The 21,576-nt window shown below is 36.1% G+C and overlaps 1 protein-coding gene across 12 annotated transcripts in view; it reads left to right on the forward strand.

The window, feature by feature from the left end:
* inpp4aa (inositol polyphosphate-4-phosphatase type I Aa) overlaps positions 1-21,576 on the forward strand; it is a 92,689-nt gene that overhangs the window by 50,654 nt on the left and 20,459 nt on the right. For 5 of the 12 annotated variants that reach the window (XM_034010803.3, XM_034010798.3, XM_059028813.1 and 2 more), the window contains exons 9-17: positions 1,833-1,980; positions 3,088-3,218; positions 6,104-6,208; positions 7,102-7,210; positions 11,068-11,085; positions 13,726-13,912; positions 14,755-14,973; positions 15,986-16,250; positions 20,211-20,243. In XM_034010803.3, the coding sequence (XP_033866694.1) occupies positions 1,833-1,980; positions 3,088-3,218; positions 6,104-6,208; positions 7,102-7,210; positions 11,068-11,085; positions 13,726-13,912; positions 14,755-14,973; positions 15,986-16,250; positions 20,211-20,243 (1,215 nt within the window). The remainder of the gene's footprint in view (positions 1-1,832; positions 1,981-3,087; positions 3,219-6,103; positions 6,209-7,101; positions 7,211-11,067; positions 11,086-13,725; positions 13,913-14,754; positions 14,974-15,985; positions 16,251-20,210; positions 20,244-21,576) is intronic. The other 7 variants (XM_034010806.3, XM_034010804.3, XM_034010808.3 and 4 more) reach the window with 5 other exon arrangements.

Here is a 21,576-nt window from a genome sequence, read left to right on the forward strand (position 1 = left end):
TATGCATCAGGTCTTCCTGTCAAAATGTCTTCTGAATTCCCCCTTTCTTTATTGGAATCCTTTGGCTCCTTGCTTGTTTTTGATATACAGGTACAGAAGTTTCTCGTAACCGTGTAACTCACAGAAGCAGTACCACAGTGGTTAGCACTCCTTAAATGCTGGCATTCTTTGACAGATGTTTCTCTAGTTCTTCCAGTTCACCTGTATTTCAATAACAAAAATAAAGTTTTGTCCTCAGCAGCGCTCCATGGAGACTTTCTCCTTGGATACATCCCAGAAATAGGGCGTGTGAAGAAAATAGTATTTTTATTTACCCAGGCTATCTGAGACAGTGGGTCTTTTCCTCTGGGGCAGCAGCGTGGAGTAGTGGTTAGGGCTGTGAACTCTTGACCGGAGGGTCGTGGGTTCAATCCCAGGTGGGGACACTGCTGCTATACCCTTGAGCAAGGTACTTTACCTAGATTGCTCCAGTAAAAACCCAAGCGTATAAATGGGTAATTGTATGTAAAAAATAATATGATAACTTGTAACAATTGTAAGTCGCCCTGGATAAGGGCGTCTGCTAAGAAATAAATAAATAAATAAATAAATAACATATTGTATTACTATTTTTAAACCTGGGCGAGGCTGAGAAGTGATTGGAAAGCCACTAAACCTATAGAGGATCAGTCCAGTCTGACGTGGGATGTAGCTGGGACACTGCATTCTGTGGATCACCACATGCACAAAGAGCACCTAGGAGGAGGGATAGCACTCAATTCAAAGCAGGAGCAGAGCAGCATTTTACTAATTAACTTAAAAATAGTAATGTTTTTGTGTGTTTTAAAGTGTATACTAGTAGTGAACTAAATGTTGCTATTTTTATTGTTTTCAGCTGCTTGAATTGAAAGAGAAAGTAATTGTGATGCAAAGCATGCGGTTTCAGATGGACGGAATAAACAAGTAGCTAATACAATTTTAGAACATTAACAAATAGTTTTAAAATAGGTCAATGCGGTTTTTAAATAGAGTGCACAAACAGCAAAGTGTAATAAAAGAGTATGTTCTCAAATAGAACAGCAAAACTATAATATATATGGTTTATCTTTTATTTTTTTTAAGTTTAGTGTAACTATTTTTACCTTGACTATTAGTCAAATTACAAGTCGTTATTATTATTATTATTTATTATTATTATTTATTTCTTAGCAGACGCCCTTATCCAGGGCGACTTACAATCGTAAGCAAAAACATTTCAAGCGTTACAAGACAAGTAATACAATAAGAGCAAGAAATACAATAACTTTTGTTCAAGTAAAGTACAAGTTTGACAAACCACAATTCAATAATACAGCAGGTAATAGTGATAGTTACATCAGGATATGATTAAATAGTGATAGTTACATCAGGATGTGAGTAAATACAAAGTACTACAGGTTAAAAACTTGGCAGATTACAGTATTCTGAAGTACAGGATTAAATGCAGTAAAATAGGGGCTGATAAGAGCAAAATAAAGCACATTTACATGAAGGGTGATAGTGTCCCAGGATACAAACAGAGGAGTTCTACAGGTGCTCTTTGAAGAGGTGAGTCTTAAGGAGGCGCCGGAATGTGGTCAGGGACTGGGCAGTCCTGACATCTGTAGAAATCTGTTATTCTACTAGGAGAGAGTGGAATCCTTTAACTATCTGTCCAGTCAACTTCCACTGTTGTTGTTGTTAATTAGTCATTTTCTTGTTTGTTGTTATACAGTACCCTGTCACTAAAATGCTACTGTATAGAAGCAGTGCAGATCAGAATGATGCCTGGGTGTTGAAGGTCACTACTAGGGTTTTGTGATCTCTTGTTCCAGTGTTTGGTGGTGCAATGAGTCGGATGTACCGTCTCCCTACCACAGATGGGAACCACCTGCGAATACTTGAGCAGATGGCAGAAAGTGTGCTTTCTCTCAATATCCCTCGACAGTTTGTAAAACTGCTCCTTGAAGAAGACGCTGCCAGGTAAGCACATTATTCCCAGATATTTTGTTTTAGGCCGATTTCAGGTATTGCACACATAACAGCTTTTTATTTGTCTATAAGAAATCTAAGATGGGATGTTGCTCTATATATTTTCCTGTTTACACATTCTGTCCTGTTAACAGAGTGTGTATTGCCATACCAATTATTGATCATTACAATACTGCAACAATTAAGAGATATTCAGGTTTATCACACACCATAATGACATATGGAGGGTGGACTGGGAATTTGAATATTACCTTCACCTGACCTCACCGGACGACCGTTTTGCATTAGTGTAGAGGCATTTATTTAAAACAGAATTTAGGGATTTATAAAGCCTAATATACACATCTCTGAAAATATCTCAATTGTTTGTAGCAGTGTATATAAAATGATACTCTACATGTTTGTTAAATAAAAGTCATACAGAGCCAATTTACAGCATAGCATCCTTTCACTGAGCGGAATGACTGATTTGATTGAACTGAAAGCTACTTCAATTACCTTTTTAGGGTCTCTTCCAAAAAAATAAGGGGCCCTTACACACTCACTGTGTCCTGCACAGGTTATTAGAAATCAGGACATTCAAAGTAAAATATACTAAAACTCTCTTGTTCGGGCAGCATTGTGGAGTAGTGGTTAGGGCCCTGGACTCTTGACCGGAGGGTCGTGGGTTCAATCCCAGATGGGGGACACTGCTGCTGTGCCCTTGAGCAAGGTACTTTACCTAGATTGCTCCAGTAAAAACCCAACTGTCTAAATGGGTAATTGTATGTAAAAAAAAAAATAATGTAATTGTATGTAAAAATAATGTGATATCTTGTAACAATTGTAAGTCGCCCTGGATAAGGGCGTCTGCTGATAAATAAATAATAAAATAATATAATAGCTATGAGCTAGTAAAATAGCTATAGCGTTGCTTGTTTTACACCACTCAGACCACTTTCATTCTAAACTTGTTTACTGCAGACTCACAAGTAACAGAGAAACACAGAAGATATAGTGCTTAAAAAAAATAAGTTAAAAACCGTTTTATATATCTGTTTATTAAAGTCTTGTGTCTTGCTATTCAGTTTAAAGTAAGGACCCCTTGTGTTTTTGCAGAGTTTGTGAGCTGGAAGAGTTGGGGGAGCTGTCACCCTGTTGGGAGGGTCTTCGGCGGCAGATTGTCACCCAGTATCAAACCATCATACTGAACTACCAGGAAACACTGACCGACCTGCATCAGTATAAAGGTCAGTGCCAGCCAATAGCTGTAACCAAAAATAGTGCAGGAAAACAGACATCAGTTCATTTTAATATATAAGCCACAGGCTTTGTTCTTTTAGAAATTGATTAAAAGTAAACACCTTGCCTATTCCGAGCTGAGAAAGTCAAATACTATTCCTGTTGGGTGTTGTCAGGTGTTCAAGGAAGTGATTCAACAGAATTTTGTTTTACTTTTATACATTTGTGAAATGGATTTTCTGTCCACACGCATTGTTTTTTTTCATTGGGTTTGTTGATTTTATGTTGTGTTTTATATTCTGTTGACACTCACAGAGTTTCAGCTCTGGCTGTGATACACTTGTCACTTTTACTGTGTGTGTTACAATGGCCGCCATCCCTTGTACACTATTAAATCACTTTCTTGTCTTACTGGAGTTTACAAATAAATATCTATTGTAATGTATGCAAAATAGTTTTGCTAAAAGACACATACACTCGGATTCAAAAACTTTATGTACACCAGATTTGTATATACATTATTATTTACTTACATTGGATGTACTGTAGTCATGTAGTAATCTATTGACAAATATGTCACAAAGTTTAAAAACTGTAGCTACTCATTTGGGATCTATTAGTGTCAGTAATCTCTTTTTAATACTATATTATTCACACCTGTTGTTTGAAACGAACATATGTGTGGCTGTATGTATTAGATTAAGCTGCTTTTTTCATACTCTTCACAACGTTGCAGATCCTCATTTTATGACCTTCTAACTTCCCCTAGCTGTTTACTTTGGGAAGTTAGTTTGGGATTTGACTGTATGGCATTGAATAAACAAGGTTAACAGTAACTCCGTGACCGCCCAACAGCTAGTACCTCACAGAAATGTTTTGTGCACATAAGACACAAATGAAAAATGGTAGTCACTGATTACGTTGTGTTTTGTATGCATTTTAGAAATGAGCTTTGCTAGAGACCCGTCCACAGAGAGCACTCAGACTCAGGCTCAAATGTAGTACAACCCAAATTTACAGGACACACAGAAAAGCAAAAATAAAAAAAATAAACAAAAAACTAACTCCACACAGAGCGCTAACTAACATGAAACAGTTTACACAAACAAATTCCTAATTCTAACCACAGGACAGTTTGGGCTGTTTACCTGTTTAACAAAAGTATTAATTATAAACCACTGTTCTAGGGATATCACGGTATGGTAACCCTCAAAAAATATACCACGGTTATCGTCGTACCGCGGTATAATGTCATTTTTTTGTAATCCATTTTTAAATGGCTATTTAAAGAAATACACTGTGGTCAAGTCATTTGTTAACAAAAAAATAACTTTTAAAGTTTTAAAACAAATCTTAATGTTAAATTGCTGTAGTTAAATTTCTGGTACTGAGAAAATAAAAAGTTTCTATCAATTTGAAAAACAAAATATTACAGCAGAATATCTGTATTTAATTTATACCACACTAATGAACTGGTCTGGCTTTGAAATCTCCATTTGCAAATGAAAAAGGTGCTATACATTGTACAACAAATCAAATTACAGAGGCAGGGGGTTGCTTTAATAAATTGGCACACACCTACATACATAATGGAATATTGAACTTGTAAATAAATTTAAAAATATGTTAATGTACCGCAAGTTATTTTAAAAAGAAGGAAGTTCGCTAGTCAGTGTACTGTTAACAGCAACACGACTGCATACTTATTTTATTACAGTATCTGAGTTAAATGGAACAGCAAGGCGGACATGTTGCAGATATGAAGATTCACATTTTAAATCAGTGATGTTTATTAGGCAGTCAGACATTGTCTAGATCTGTACAAAAGAAAATTCACAATTCAAAGTTCCTCTTGTGGAGGTATTTAATCACAATGCATACTATATGTTCTACTTCGTAAAGATTAGAGTGATTCCACTAAAAACAAGTTAAAAAAAAACAAAATGTGGTGAAAACACACTTTCTGTTTGCTTAACAGTCTGATTTTCAAGAGGCAAAATAAAAACTAGGTTGCAAAGGGGGGGTAGGGTATCTACAGTAATACAGTACAGTTTACACATGCTACATAAAAACAGAATTTGATTTATATTTTCCCAAGACATTTGGCAGCTTACTTAAATAATATACATAATAATAAAGTTGTGTACTTAATGTTCATAAGCCACTTCTCTCACGCGATTTTTTAAGAATATATTTTGTGGTAGAAAGGTATAATCCTTATGCAGCTGTATTTTCTTTATGATGCAGTAGGAAACCGAACATGCAACACAATTGTTTTGTTTAACACTGGGACAAATTACGCAGCTTGAATTAAAACGTATTCTATGCACGTCACAGAATTTATAAATGACAGTATAGAAACTACCATGCAAATGAAACCACTGTATTAATGAGGCGTGAAATAAATAAAAACGCGCATTACTATTACTGACATCCCTACACTTCTCTCTTATCTTTTTGTGCTTACTTCTTATTGTAATCTTTCTCCTCCAGCTTCTTACTCCATGCCTAACTCTCCACCTGAACCAGACAGATGAGCTGGCTTTTATACACTACACAGGAGTCCTTAATCACAGAGTAATTACATAGTCAACACCTTTAGTAGGGTTGCCTGAAGGTGTGCTTCCCTGGCTAACTTGCTCTGGGTTGACACCTGCTGGCCACCTTGGTCAATTACAGTCTCTCTTTCAGACAGGGAAACAGGCTTTTAACATTCTTGGGCTCACATCCTTGCTGTTAGTCACCGTACCACAATACCAATTTCTCGTTGCGGCGCCACTATATTATATATATATATATATATATATATATATATATAATATATATATATTCATTTTAGAATCTATATATCTCATGCTTCTGTTGTGTGTGATGTTTCCTTCTGTCTCCACAGGGCCATCTTTCAAAGCTAGCAATTTAAAAGCTGAAAAGAAATTGGAGTTTATTCCAACCAACCTCCACATCCAGAGAATGAGAGTGCAAGATGACTCAGGATCAGGTACTGTGGAGTTTGTTTCTGTCTTAATTTGTACTCGGTCAGTTAGGATGGTGATCATAAGAATTAAAAGCTTGCAAGTTCCTGTTGTATTTGTATTTTTTAATATTCTTATTATTATTATTATTATTATGTTTTTTTTTAAGGTTCCATTTCAGACATAGTGAACAAAGTGTTTGTTCTTAAAATAGAAATTCAGTCAGTCATCTCATCATTGCTGTACTTTAAATATAGATGATCAAGGGCCACTGTATTAAGCATAGATATTATAAGCAGGGTTGCTTCCAATAATAGCTAGATTTATATTTTTTCCCCTATAATTCCACTGCTGTGGCATGTAAGAAGCAAGTTTAATGGGTTGATTTTGATCAATGTATACCTCTCCAGAATTAGACACATCTGGATTTCATCAGCATTTTTCGAGGTTGGGGAATGCCTCTGGACTACATCCGTTCTTAATTCCACCGATGCCATATTCTGTGGTAGTGCCCTATAGATAACTGTGGTGTATAGAAACCAAGGAAAGCTAGATAGGATAGGAAGTTTATCAGGTAAAGGCAAATTTTGTATTTTTTTTTTTAAATAATAATATTAGAGCAACAAAACCTAGAACCAGTCAAATAGTAAGGTAAATGTAAAAAAAAAATGTAATACCAAAAATGACATTGCGCTACTTGCTGTTAAGCAGGGATGGCTCAGCTTGTGTTAAATTATTATTATTATTATTATTATTATTATTATTATTATTTATTTCTTAGCAGACTCCCTTATCCAGGGCGACTTACAATCGTAAGCAAATACATTTCAAGTGTTACAATACAAGTAATACAATAAGAGCAAGAAATACAATAATATAATAGATATTCTCAGTAAAATTACAATTTTTTGCTGAACAGATCTGACGTATGACATAGTTACTATCGGAGCACCAGCAGCACATTGTCAGGGCTTTAAAAATGGAGGCCTTAGGAAGCTCATTCACAAGTTTGAAGAAGCCAAAAAGCAGTAAGTAAAAATAAGGGTATTTGCGAATTTAGAATAACCTATTGTTGTTTGGAAAGCTTGTAAAACCTATGTTTTATATTTTTGTGTTTGCTTAATTTTATGCTTTGCTTTATTTTAAAGCCTGCCCTGCTGTATTTGTTTGTTTTTGATTGTTTTAATACTTTTTAATACACATGTAGTTTTAGAAACTATATAGACTGATTTCAGTAATAAGAATAAGAATATTTAGCTTTTTTTAATTTAGCTTTTAATTATAAGTTACAAAGAGAAACAAAATCATTCAGACAGTTCTGTGTCCATATATGGTTATATGTGTTTTCTCTCTTAAGCTATAGCCTTCAGTAAACCATCTAAATGGCCAGAATAATTTTAGTAATACAGTGCACTCAGTTTATAAGAATCACATCTGTCCCGGATGATTTCATTCTTATAAGCGGTTGATTCTTAAAAGCAGACCGATATGATTACAATTAGGAAAAGCGTGCTTCTGCGCATCAGTAGTTTAAATACAGTATACAAATGTAAATGGTGCTCTATCACTGTGGACAGTACATCAGAACAAGTCCTTGCGGGTAAGCAACCTGTTATATGATCACGATTATGTTTACTCAAGGCTGCAGAATCCTATTTTACTACAGTATACTTGAGAAGCGATCGTCTGTGCCTAGTTCAACTGCTGTGCGGTGTTTCGTGTAGGCCTTTGAATTAAAATGAAATTACAGTACAGCATTTTATTGTCAGGACTACCACTGCATTTAAGCATCTGTTGCTTGCTTTTTTTCAGTAGCAATGCAATCCCCCCCCCCCCCCCCCACCACGCCTCTACACAATCCCCCTCCCTCTACATGTATATCACACAATAACAGTGCGGTACTCGGTATATATTCAGTGAATGTGCATTCACTTTATTGAAACTAATTTTCACTAACAGAAAACAAAAATGTTGACTCACATGTAAACTGCACGACAGGGAGTCACTGGGCCAGGGATTGTACTGTATACACACTGCGTATGTGCCTATATATGGTCAATTTCAAATTCCAAAACAGCTTTATTTGCCATACACGTCATTGCACTTGATACAGTATCATATTACACGTAGTCAGTTTGCTCCAAAATGATTCTTATAAGCAGATTGCTTGATTCTTACAAGCTGAGTATTTTAGCATGGTTAGTATCGGAATGATTTTGTACCAGTGATTTTGATCACTGTATTTGGTTGATTCTTGTATCAGTGATTCTTATAAATGGAGTGCACTGTAGTCATTTTCCATGTCTCTGAGCCATGTGTAAATTATATTATTTCTCAAAGATTATTTACTCCAAGTTGTTCTAAGCATGTTTGCACCCAATAAAGTGACCAAATAATCAACTCATATGTTTGGTTAGGGAGGTTTAACCCTTTGCTGCCTAAGCAGAATGTCCATATGTGGGCATAAATATGACCACTTTGTTTTAACCCTGGCAGTTTGGCAACCTTAAATCAGAAATTAACACCCAATCTATCTACAGAAAGGCATTAAGTAAATGTTTCCAATGATATCATGTATTTTGTTGTGGAATATATTATGTTTTTCTCATATAAACCACACCTCCCAAAAAATATTGAAAAATGTATAATAATAAATAGTTATTTTTAAAAACTGCCAATTTCGACCGCTTTTCAAGTTATATAGAAAAAAACTAGAACATGTAGGAGCTGTGCAATCTTCCAAGTATTTCAAATTAAAAAAAAGAAATGAAATATCTTGTACAGTTGCAGAGCTGCACAAGGTTTTATGATACATGGTATTTTATGAGAAACAACCTCCGAAATGGCAAATGCAGACCAGCTGAAAAACTGAGGCTGGAAACATTATTACCCTGTTTGTGATAAAAAATATATTTATTTATGAGTAAAGAGGTCACAAAAATAAAGAAGTACCACACAAAATGTTGAGTAATTCTGTTTTTTTCTATTAAAAAAGAAGCAACTTACAAAACTTTCATAGATTTTTATTTTCAAAACTAGAATACATAAAACACGCACAGAAACAAAGAAAAAGTAAACTAATAATAATAATAATAATAATAATAATAATAATAATAATAATAATCACTACAGCTAAATAATGACTCTCCACCCTTTTACACACACATACACACACAACAAGATTGGTGATTGGACGGCCAAGATATGACATGAAAGGTCATCGATCATATCCGATCAATTTTAAAGCACTTCGGCAGCTAAGGGTTAAGTAGTCCTAAGTTGTTTCTTATTCAGATTGATGATTTCCATCTGTAGTTGATCGGGGTCCCCGAGTGGCTCACCTGGTAAAAGCACGGCCGCAGGGTGAGTCGTACAGTCTGGGGAGAGCAGGTTCGTGTCCTAGTTGTGCAAAGTTGCTGGGGATTTTGAAGGGGGTTTGCATTGGCTCTGGCGGGTCTACGGGTTAGGGCGGCAAATCCGTCGGGGACTGGTGATCTCAGGAGGACACCTGCAGTGCAGGCCCATGTCCTCCAGAGGCCGGTAGCTCGCTTACATTTGCTTTCGAGTTCCCGGGTGTAAAAAGGAAATTGGCTTGGTCATGGGATCAGAGGACATCCACCGAATCTTTAGTTCTCCTGAGCTGTGTAGGGAATTCGTGTAGTGAGAGAACAGAATTGGACATTGTAAATTGGGTAGGAAATCAGGGGGGTAAAATAGCTGGGCAAGAAAAAAAAAGAATTGTAATTGATGTTTTTTTTTCTTCTTTTAGACAAAAATATGTTAATGGCCATTTGGAGTAAAAATCTTTGAGAACTGGTCAAAGGTTTTTTTTTTTGTTTTTTTTTAAGAATTAAAATCTGGTACTGAGTTTTACTTTTTTAAATGCACAATTCTACCTAACTATGATATTTTGTTTATTGAAAGTCATGGTAACTGTCTGAATAATGTTAGGTACCACTGTACATAAATGAGAAACAATGTTAACAACTGTCAGGGGGAGCGAATGTAGATTTGAGATTTATTTTAATTCAAACAGGTCTCCTTGGTAATAACTTGGCACTCAATCCTCCTGGTCTAGAATAGTAATTCATTTCCCCAGTAATGGTTGGAATATCAGCCCAGCTGCTTTATGTATAGATATCTTCTTAGAATATCAGGAGGAGGCAATGCCAAACTTTGTTTGAGTTCACAGATTAAAATATTACTCAAAATGCGAAAAGATCTTTGGATGTAAAACAAAACTTTGGACTGTACAGCTATGGCCAAAAGTTGTGCATCACCTATAATTTTATGATTGAGACATTCATTAAATACAAACAATAATAATATATGAGCATAATTTAGATATTTTATTTAACATTATGTAATCAAAGAAACTACAAAATGATATCACTAAATTAGTTCATTCTAGGATGATGCAAAACTTTTGGCCATAGCTGTAGAAGTCTCAAAAGTTCACATGATGTAGTATTTATTATTTAGTACGCTCACTTACCAGAATACACGTTAATTTAACTGAACTACAAAATATAATTTACATAAGTCAATAAAGACTATGAATTTAGTATTCCAATGCGCTTAAGGTCACTTATTCATGAACTTAGACATTTTCAATACGAACAAGCATTGTTTTCAACAATAAAATGTTTGAATTTGATAACATATATTTATTAACAATTCCGGTAGACATTTTATCATATAAGACACTCATAAATGATGACTGACAGACTTTTTTTTTTTTTTTGCAAAGTTATTTATTGCTGATGTGCTTTGAAATTGCTTGGCCTTGCTTGTACAGTTTGTAATGTTGCTTAAACAGCAGCATTCTTTCTATTACAATTTATGATTTGATTGCATTTTAATTGCTTCTTTGTTTTTTAATCAGCATTTATGAGGAGGGTTGGTGAGTTCCTAGCTTTTCACATATTTTTTCTTTTAAATTTGTTCTCGTTCATTTACTCTGTCAATGTGAATCTGCATGAAAAAAAGAAAACATGTTCATGCCAATCAACAGCAACCTTTCATGTATGCCCGTGTTCAACTTGACTGTCTTACCAGTTATCTTTCTGAAATGGTTCTGCTTGTTCGGAGTCCACAACATGAGCTTTCTTTAGGCTGTGCATGGCTTTCTAACAGGGTTTCTGATTTCTGGGTTTGCTTCTCACTGATTTGGGGTTAAAAGGTGAACCTGGAAATATGGCATGTTAACTGAGAGATGTATTTAACTGAGTGTGGTTCCAGATAAAATGGCGTCCTACATAGTGAATGGAAGTGCATGGCAGGTAAGGTGGAATTATTTAATTAGCAAACCAGTTTAATACTGTACCTTTTAAGAGGTGGTTTCACAGACCCCTACTAACTCTAATCATGGACTTCCTTTCCTAAAGTAACATTCGTCCAACAGTAGTAATAATCTGGGTCTTTTAGACCAGTCCTTAACACTAGAACAACAACGTTTATAGGCATACCTAGAACAACCATGACCATTCCATTTGACCGACATATTAAAAACAACATAAATATTATAATGAAAGGACAAACAATTGAATATAAGTCGTAGTTTTATTCAGGAATGTCATATAAAACATCTACACAACCGACACATTGTAAATAAACGGACAATTGAACAGAAATGTGTTTATATACAGACACATTACATAACGAGCATCCGCAAATAAAACTAAAATGAAATAAAAAATGAAATAAACAAATATTTGTATATACAGGCATATCATTTCTTAGAAAAATGTGTGACTTATAGTAACCAGTGCAGACAGACAGCCTGGCGCCATGAGCTGTCAAGGCTGATGGGCTATCAGAGGCTCATTGAAAAAATAGAAATGTCAACAGAGAGCTCACTTGAAGAATGCAGACTGATACAATCAAACTTCAATACGCCTGCAAGTCCCGACTGATAAACACAAATAATACAACATTTAATTGTTATAATATGTATCGGTCAATTTGACCACGCCTGGTCTGAATAGGTATGACAGTATTTTATCTCGCTAATTTTTGCAGCTACGTGATTCTTATTTGTCATGGGAATTAGTACATATATTTAGGAAAAGTCAAGAAAGCACAGCTCCTTATCTTAAACACACGCACATCAATTTAAATTTAAATTACAAAAACGGTCAAAATGACCGCCTTGGTTGTTCTAGTTTTAAATGAATGGCTTTATTTATTTATTTTAAATGAAGGATCCTGGCCATTGTTTGAGAAAATGTCCCATCTACTCAGCATTATGGTTAATAACCAACAAACAAATTGACAACAAAATATAGTTTATCCCTTATTTTAGAAATACTGTCCAGAAGTCAAGCTTCACAGGTAAACCCTAAAATCCGAACCCCTAATTTAGAAAGTTTCAAAAATGAATACATTTTCTATGTCTTTCCTCCTCCTTTTTTTTTTAATAATTATTTTTATTAATTCACAATTTTCTCCCAATTTTGGAATTTGTAATTATTATTCAACCTGGCTCACTGCTACAGCCCCAGCACTAACTTGGGAGAGACGAAGACGAGCACACACATGCCGTCGGCCATCCACTTTTTTTTGCTCTGCAAGCTCCATCGTGCTGGCATCCCAGAACTTAGTGTCAGAGGACCATGCAGTTCTAAATTGCATGTGCCCGGCCAGCCACAGGGGTCGCTGGTATGCTGTGAGCCAAGGACTCCCCAGCCGACCTAAACCCTCCCCGTCTGGGCAGCGCTTGGCCAATTGTGTGCCGCCCCCTGGGAACTCCTGGCCACGATTGGCAGTGGCATAGCTTGGATTTGAACCGCCGATCTCCAAGCTATAGGGCGAATGCTGCACTCCAGGCAGAGTGCCTTTACCGGATGCGCCACCTGGGAGCCCCTCCTCACTTTTTTTTTTTTTTTTTTAACAAATTAAACTAGAAATGCAGTACATCCAAAATGAAAATCGTTTGCTTCTAATCTGATAAAAACTTCAAAACAGAAAGCTATTTCTGGGATACAGAGCATGCAGCTGCATCAACTGCTGACCTGCAGTCCCGAGGGATTGTATCACTATAACAAGAACCAGCTGCATGGTGTGCTTCAGAGGACCAACCACTATAGCTAAAATAGCATCTAAACTTGCACCATGTAATAAGCTCAAACATGATGTATCATATCTTACACCTACTGTAGCAAGTATTTGGTAGTCATATCAATGAGCTTTGTTACATTCATTCATTACAATTAAGGCTAATACAATATTATGGCACTAACAATTGCATCAATCTTGAATGGGCATGCATTAATGAGGACTAAAAAAGAAGATGTATATTGTTTTTAATATTGTACATAAGGACCGTATTTATCAAGGCTTTTTTTTATCCTGAATTACCTCAGGATAACCCTGTAAAAGGCATTTCTTTTGAAATATGTTTTTCCCAATACTAAATTCTTTCTAATTGTGTTTTTCCACTGCCTACCCACCTAAAAGGCTTTGTATTATATCTAGTGTATTGAGTGGTTACAGTTCTGGATGATGCCATGTAAGATACTTACATTCCATATCTAATCTGCAGCAGTTCCATGTCCAGCTCGCAGTCCATAGTTTACATACCGCAGGACATTATGAAAGCGAAGGAGATCATAGCACACATCAATACTCTGAAGACCCAGGTCAGTTACTATGCTGAGAGACTCTCAAGGGCAGCCAAGGACCGCTCCTCAAACGGCCTGGAAAGAACACTTGCCATCTTAGCAGATAAGGTACGCAGAGCTGCAGCAATAGGCCGTATGAATGTAATGACTGTACCAGTAAACAATTACAAATCTTGAACACTATTACAATTGATCAGCCAACAGTAATAATACTTCATTCTGTCTATAAAAATGAAATAAGTACATAGGAGCATTTCTTCAACTGGAAAAGCAGACATTAGTTACTCAAAAGGAGAACCAGAGTGGTAAGTTCTGGTAAAACAAGTGACCTTGAACTAGAGTGAGAGGGTGTGGCAGGAGTGAAATACATGGGGATCTGTAAATGTATGCCTGCTCTACCAGTTTCTTTTAACAGTCTACAATATATCATGTAATTCACATGAAGTCAGTAGTAGAAATGATTATGAATTGATGAAGTTCATTTGATTCATGCTCACACTTTTTTTTATCGTCCTTGAAAATGTAACTGCACTTCAGTTTTTCGTCATTTAACTGCACTTCTTCAGTAATTTAGTCGCAGAAAGACAGTAACCTTTGTTCAATTAAAGAATAAATAGCAAGTGGATTATGGGTTCATGCATGTCTTTTGCCTCTGAAGTAAATAAAACACTTAAGTAAAATGAATCCAACTTAGCCCCACAATACCATTTGTGTGGCATTTACAGTAGACATCCTTATTTGGATGTTTACAATCAAATATTCTGGCTTGAGCTAGAAAAGCGATATTGGTCACCATGGAAACTGATAAAAAAAGCAAATAAAAACACCACAGATTAGTTTCAACATTAAAAAAAAAACACAAAAAGGGCACATATGTTAATGCTTACTTTTAAATGCTAGTTTGTTGATTTACCCATTAGTAAACAAGCAATGTTATTTATCATTTGCAGACTAGACAGCTGGTGACTGTGTGTGACTGTAAATTACTGGCAAACGCAATCCAGGCGCTGAATGCTGCTCGACCCGAGTACATTGCCTCTAAAACCTCCCCCACAGCTGGGGATGCAGACCAAGTGATGCTCAGGAACGATCAGGACACCCTGGTGGCGAGGTGGACTGGCAGAAACAGCCGGTCATCACTGCACATCAGTTGGCACGAAGAGGAGTGGGTAGGTCCTGCGCCACATCATTTCTGTGATAATGTCGAATCCACGTGTCCTGGAAAAAAATATTTTCAACTTTCCCTTATTGTTTTTCTTCATTTTAAAAAGTCTTTGAAGGTGCAACACTTCAACAGCCCTCTCTTCTATTTTGGTCCGCATCTCTTTGTCATCCATGCATTCTTTGGGGAGAGAGTCCCTTTCCAGATACGCAAGTTTATAAATGCTTTGAAATTCTGAATGACACAAAGTTAAATACAGAACTTTTTCTAAAAATAGATACTCTCTCCAGCACAGTTTGGGGATTTCGATACTTGCAGGTCAATATGGAGGAGAGATCTGCGCTGTAGTTTTGTACTTTCAGAATTGAACAATGATAAGGAAAGGCACATATTTGATTAATATTTCTTTTTTTAATATGGACAGAACTATTGGGTGGATTCAGTAAAAAAAAAATCTTTCCTCAAGTGCCGATTAGGACAAGTTTTTTTTGAAGTGGTGTGCCTGGGGAGTGTCTTCCTGTGTCTGCAAGTTTACTAGAATATTGTCAAAAAGTACAGAAGAAAGCTTCTGTGTGTTTACTAATTCCACCCTTAACTTTGCTTCAGAAAGCAACAGTTCATATAGGAAAGCGTTATCCACATATGTTAACTCACTTTATTTTTTTTTATCAAGGGCTGTTTTTTGAAGTATGTTTAGATTAAGAGACCCAGTCAAACAGAAAAATGTTCTGACTAATGTACCAGTGAATTTGGATTAAGCATTTTAAAATGATAGATGATTTCTCTGAGATTAAACAGAGCTTAAACAGTGCTTTTAATAAAGTTCTTACACTCTATAAAACATGGTTGTATTATCTGCAAACTTTTGACTAACCAAAACCGTCCAGGTTTTGTGATGGGGCCCAAGATCTCTCTTAAACACAAAAGGACACCATTGCATTAAAGTTCTATATAAAAAAAAAAAATTGTAAATAGTATTTAGTATATCTTAACAGCCATATTTGTGCTTGCTTCTGTAGGAAAAAGTTTGGCTGAATGTCGACAAAAGCCTGGAATGCATTATCCAGCGTGTCGACAAACTGCTTCAGAAGGAACGTCTACAAAGTGACAGCTGTGAGGACGTGTTCCAGTGCGATCAAACCTGCACCAGCAAGAAAGGTAACCTGGAGAGGCGCGCGTACTGGATCAATCCAGACTGCAGAGGTGACACTAGCTCATCATCAACATCACCACCATCCTCATCATCCCCAGTGTCATCTATGTGCCATTTTCACACACACAGAAGTGCGTATGGGTGAATCTTTTATTTACAATTGAAAGGGGCGGTGAACAATGTGCTAACCCTGACCTTATTTTGAGTTAAGATGGGCAGAGCTGCAGGAGTTATGGAGAGTTCAAGACAATCACACACACACGCACACACACACACACACACACACACACACACACACACACACACGCACGCACACACACGCACCACACACCACACACCACAGTGCTTAATCTAGAATACTGGCAAATGCAGGGTGTAGCTAAATGGGTTGGAATATGTTACTGCAACTAATCTGTAGTCCAAATAAGGGATAGCACATTGTTACACCAAACCCTTCTTACTTTCAAACCTTTGGTCTGTTTAATTTCCTTAAAAGTTCTATCAGTTGTCCTAAAGCACAAGGCCATATAAATATGCTTTCTGAATTATCTTAAAATCTTAGTATTAGAAGGGTCGATTATATCAAAAGATTGCAGCGCTGCTTTATGTTGTGTGTTATTTCCCTATTTTATGGTGCTCAATCAAACCATATGCTACGCAATGAAACCTTTTCTTCTGTGCAAAATAATATTTATTTTCAATATGTTGTTTGAAAATACATTAATAATATGGGCTGTATCTGTATTTTATGCGTAACGGCCTCACCGGAAACACACCGGAAACGATGCGACCAGCGAAACTGCAGCAATGTGACAAAACTTATACTTGTGTGTCTTTCACACAACAGGCGACGCAGGGGTGACACCTGGGCAACACTGGAGCAATGCGAAATAAATAGGATTGAATCCTATTTTTTGCAATGTGTCGTGGGAACTAGGGAATTAACCAATCAGAAAACATCTTCAGTGCACGTGGTCCAGCAGGGTGAAGCACTATCCAGACGGAGGAAAAAAATAATACTTGCCGTTCAAAAAACACCTAGAGCTTTATGACAAAGGTCATCGCAATTATAAAGATACAAGTTTGAAAGACAACATATGTATGGCAGGGTAACCGAGGGTTGACAATCCCAGACCAGAGAGCTGACAGAGACCACACAGGCAGGTACCTGGGTGAAAAGCACACTGCGGCGGCGTTTATATTGAAACAAAAATAAAATAAATAGTTGAACAAAAAACACTACTCACAGAGCAAAATAAAATTTTAGATAAAAACAAATCACAAACACAGAACACAAAACACCAAACAAATACTGTGCTGGTCTGCTTGCTTTCTTTTTACTTTCTGTTTTGTTTTCTTTACCTCGTTCTCTTGCACAGTTCCTCCTTCCTGAACACCCACCCTGAACAAGGAAAGCTGCAGGCTTTTATACCAGTCACCATCTCCGGACCAGCAAAACATTAATCAATTAATTAATCTGGAGATGGTCATCTTCTGCATGGGGTTTTTAATATTTGCGTGGTCGACAGCAGCTCTGTTTATAATTAATCCGCTGCCGACCACGCATTTTCACAAGATGTCTGGCATGGACGAGCTGCTAACAATCGCCCCTGCCAGACCACATCCAAACTAAACAATAACAAACAAAACACTTTGTCTTTTTAACTAAACAAAGTACATTCAAACCAATTACAATAACAAAACCAAACGTTGTTTTAAATAACACAAAACAGTACATTTAAATCATAACACATTCACCCGTTCCAACACCAAAACAATACAATATTTACAATACATTTTATTAGCAGGGCTTTGCCCTGCCCCCTTTTATTATGTATATGTTGAAATATCATCAGAGAAGACAATATTGATCTGGCAGTGTTCAAACCTGTCGCATCCCCTCTGTGTCGCTGTTGATGTGTATGGTAACGTCGCTGCGAAAGTATTTTGCCGCCCAATGGAAAATCTGGTGTGTGGCAGCCTTATACTTTATACTGAAATGTAGCCTGAAACTGGGAAAATGAACATCCATGGCTATCAATGCGTGCAAGAAACATTTCTGTGAAAGCTACTGAAAAGAAAATGAACATACCAATGGTTTTCCTGTGATCTTTCCTTTATTCTGAAGTATGCATCAAATGCACACACAGTTTCATCTTGATACAAAACATCAAATCGGGTCCCTTGCCTCTGCTTGGTTGGTGTTGAGTACATCATTTTCTTCGTCATGCATCCTGTCACTGTCTTACATGCAGCATGATGTTTATCTCAGACTTTGGGCATTGGCTATTACTGTTTTTGTTTTCTGTTTTTTTTTTTTTTTTTTTTTTTTATATTGCCGGCATCTGCAGCTTTGGGGCTGAATAAGCATGCACTTTTTTTTTTTCCTAGACTATATTCTTTTTCCCCCGCAATCTTTTGTTGTGTGTATGTGGATTAAACTTGTTATTTATTTACTGTACAACAGTATACATATTTAGTATACTGGAGTCATGCTTATCAAAACCCCAGTTTATGTCATACTCTCAATTGTATGTTGTGATAAAAAATGGTTACATAATTCTTTGTCAGAAATTATCAGAATATTGGGATATATGGAGGAACCTCTTCGTGTGTCACATTTGTACAGTACATTCGTGATGCCATACATACACCAGTAGTTATAAACATACTATAGTGATGAAAGTAAAATGATGAAATATTTGTAGTATGTCCATCACTGTTCAAACACAAAGACAGGATTGAATATTGTAGCTTGTTTAAAGTAAAAAAAGACACTTCTAACTGCTCATTTTTGTTTGTCAAATTGGTTTAAAGTCATCTTTAGGCTGCAGTGGTTGATTTAGGAGTGGAAGTTTAATGTTCCTCGTTTTACTGTGAATACTGTTTTGGATTACAGGTTTATTGGATGACAAAAGGATTGTACAATTATAAAGCCAGGGATATAAATAGCGGTTTAATTTCTTGGTGGTTATTCCTCCTAAAATAAAGCTCCTGAGGACTAGATATTTATTCATGTACACTATGTACAGATAACAAGTGTGCATTTGTATGTTTCTTTGCACGTTTGTAATTGTCTTACCAATTCAGAAGCCACCAATTCAAATGCACATTGTGAATATTATTATTATTATTATTATTATTGTGTCAGAAAACACTATTAATAATAACCTTTATTTATACCTGCATTTTTATATGTACAACAACAATATGTCATTATAAGAACTTGTTTTTTTTTTACTCTTCGTAAGTGATGGAATCTACATAGCCAGTGTATTTATCATGTTCATAATAGCCTGCATTCTTGTCATATATATATACTATTTCCTTTAATAGCCATTTAAATAACAATATATGTAGTTGTGTAAAATTAAAAGCAACTAGTTAAAAAAGACTATTGGCTGGTTTCACAGACCTTGGTTAGCACGAATATTGGACTTCATTACCGAGCTAACACTGAAGCCAGCTGTCAGTCTGTGGTGGGGTATGTCTGTTTTTTTTTTTTTTTTTTACACTATGTCAAAGTTAATATAACTGGCATATTTACCTTCTATAGAATGATTTTACTAGAATCGAGAAAACGTCACACATTGTAGAAGTTCTTGAAATCAACATCATGATGGATTGGAAACCCTACCAGATCTTTTGTGTGTCATCACTGCTTATTTACTGTCTGTAGCATTCTACACTAAAAGGCCATCTGTCTCAGAGTTACACCCAGGACTTGGTATTTTCCCCATAAAGTAAATTTTTGAAAACAAAAAGCAAAGCATAATATCATTTTTTTGTAATTATTTTGTACAGCTGTAGAGATTCTCTATGTTTGTACATTTCTGGGTGTAACCTCGATATCTAACATGCCACTTTGCTGGTGCTTTTTCAGTAGAATAGCCTGCATTTAAAAACAAAAATTCCATAGAAAAATATTTTCTGCTCCATTTTAAAAAAAGCCAGCTGTTTGCTTAACCCATGCTGACTGCATTATTTAAGCCTGATTTAATTCCAGTGTAAATACAGCCAGCTTTTTAGAGTTGCTCATATTGACTCTGCTGCTTCCTAACCATGCATGTTGCACCTCCATTTTTGTTTAGATTGCAACACCCCTGCTGAGGAGGCTGCTCCAGGTATGTGCGTTTTCCATTCGCTGCCCCTGCTTGGAAACATGACATAATGTGCAGTTACCTTTCCACTGCAGCCATGATGCAATGAAGAGCTTCTGCTGATTTTATCCGACAAGCAAGATCTGTTTCTTTTCTGAACGCCAATAGTTTACAAGATCATATCATTTAATGTTATCCTCATGCAAATCATAAAAAGTGGTATTATTTCAACATAGACAAAAGCAAATTTAAAATATTGAAGTACAGCTTTATATAAAAGGTAAGTTCTTTGAAATAGGACAATGGTAATACAGTTATTTATATATTGTTTTATATGTAAGTACCAATCAACATATTGACAAGGCCACTGAGGCCCAAATTTATAAAGCGGAAAAACTGACCACAAAAAGTCACTTAATGTGCACGTTCAGTACGGCCGCACTCCGCGTCAAAATAACAACCTATTTTATAAGACTAATTAGGTGAAGCAGGCGATTCTGCAATCAAACAATTTAAATACCCCTCACTGCAATTAGCAGGTTTGCTATTTATTGCGTGTGTAGGCTACACATTCCAAAAGAAAATGAATGGCACAGGATGCTCAGAAGCGAAAACTGAAATTTACCAATATGGACGTGGAGATTTTGATACAAGCAGTACTTGTAACACATGAAGATGTGTTACAAGCTCGAAATACATCACCAAGACAAATGAATAAAATATGGAATGTGTGGAGGCTTCTTAATAAACAACTGTGCCACTTCAGAGTTTGTAGTAGGTTGCTTATACATTACGACGCATCATCCAGTTACTGTGCTTCGCATATTAGTTCAACTTCTTATTTCGTATAGAATAATTTTAGGCATATAGACTTTTCAAACTTCAGAAACAATAAGTTTTATTTACTTACATCCATGGCAGTCAAACGGGTGGAAAATCCTTCCATTTACAGCAATATGTTCAACAACAATAACTCCATACAGCTTCATACGAACAGTCTTCTGTTTAACTACGACTTATATCTCCTTAAATTCTTATGAAGTTACAACTCTCCTATTTTTTATGTCTGTCATTACTTCTGACTCTGTATGATTTTAAAGCATATCTGTATGGTCTATAATATAGCTACATTATTCAGATGTATCTACAACCAGTTGTACTGAATTTGCTCTAGCTACAAACTAACTGCGTTATCTGTCCCTCTGTCTTTTTTTTTTTAACTGTTTTCTTTCAAACTCGAATTTAACAATACTGCCTGACCTAGTATTGTTAAATACCAGAATGCCATATAATACAAAACATAAATTCTGTAGGCATTACTAAAATAACGGTGGAGGATGAGCCCTCGTTGTATTAT

The sequence above is a fragment of the Acipenser ruthenus genome, chromosome 8 (genome assembly GCF_902713425.1).
Source record: "Acipenser ruthenus chromosome 8, fAciRut3.2 maternal haplotype, whole genome shotgun sequence".
NCBI lineage: Eukaryota > Metazoa > Chordata > Actinopteri > Acipenseriformes > Acipenseridae > Acipenser > Acipenser ruthenus.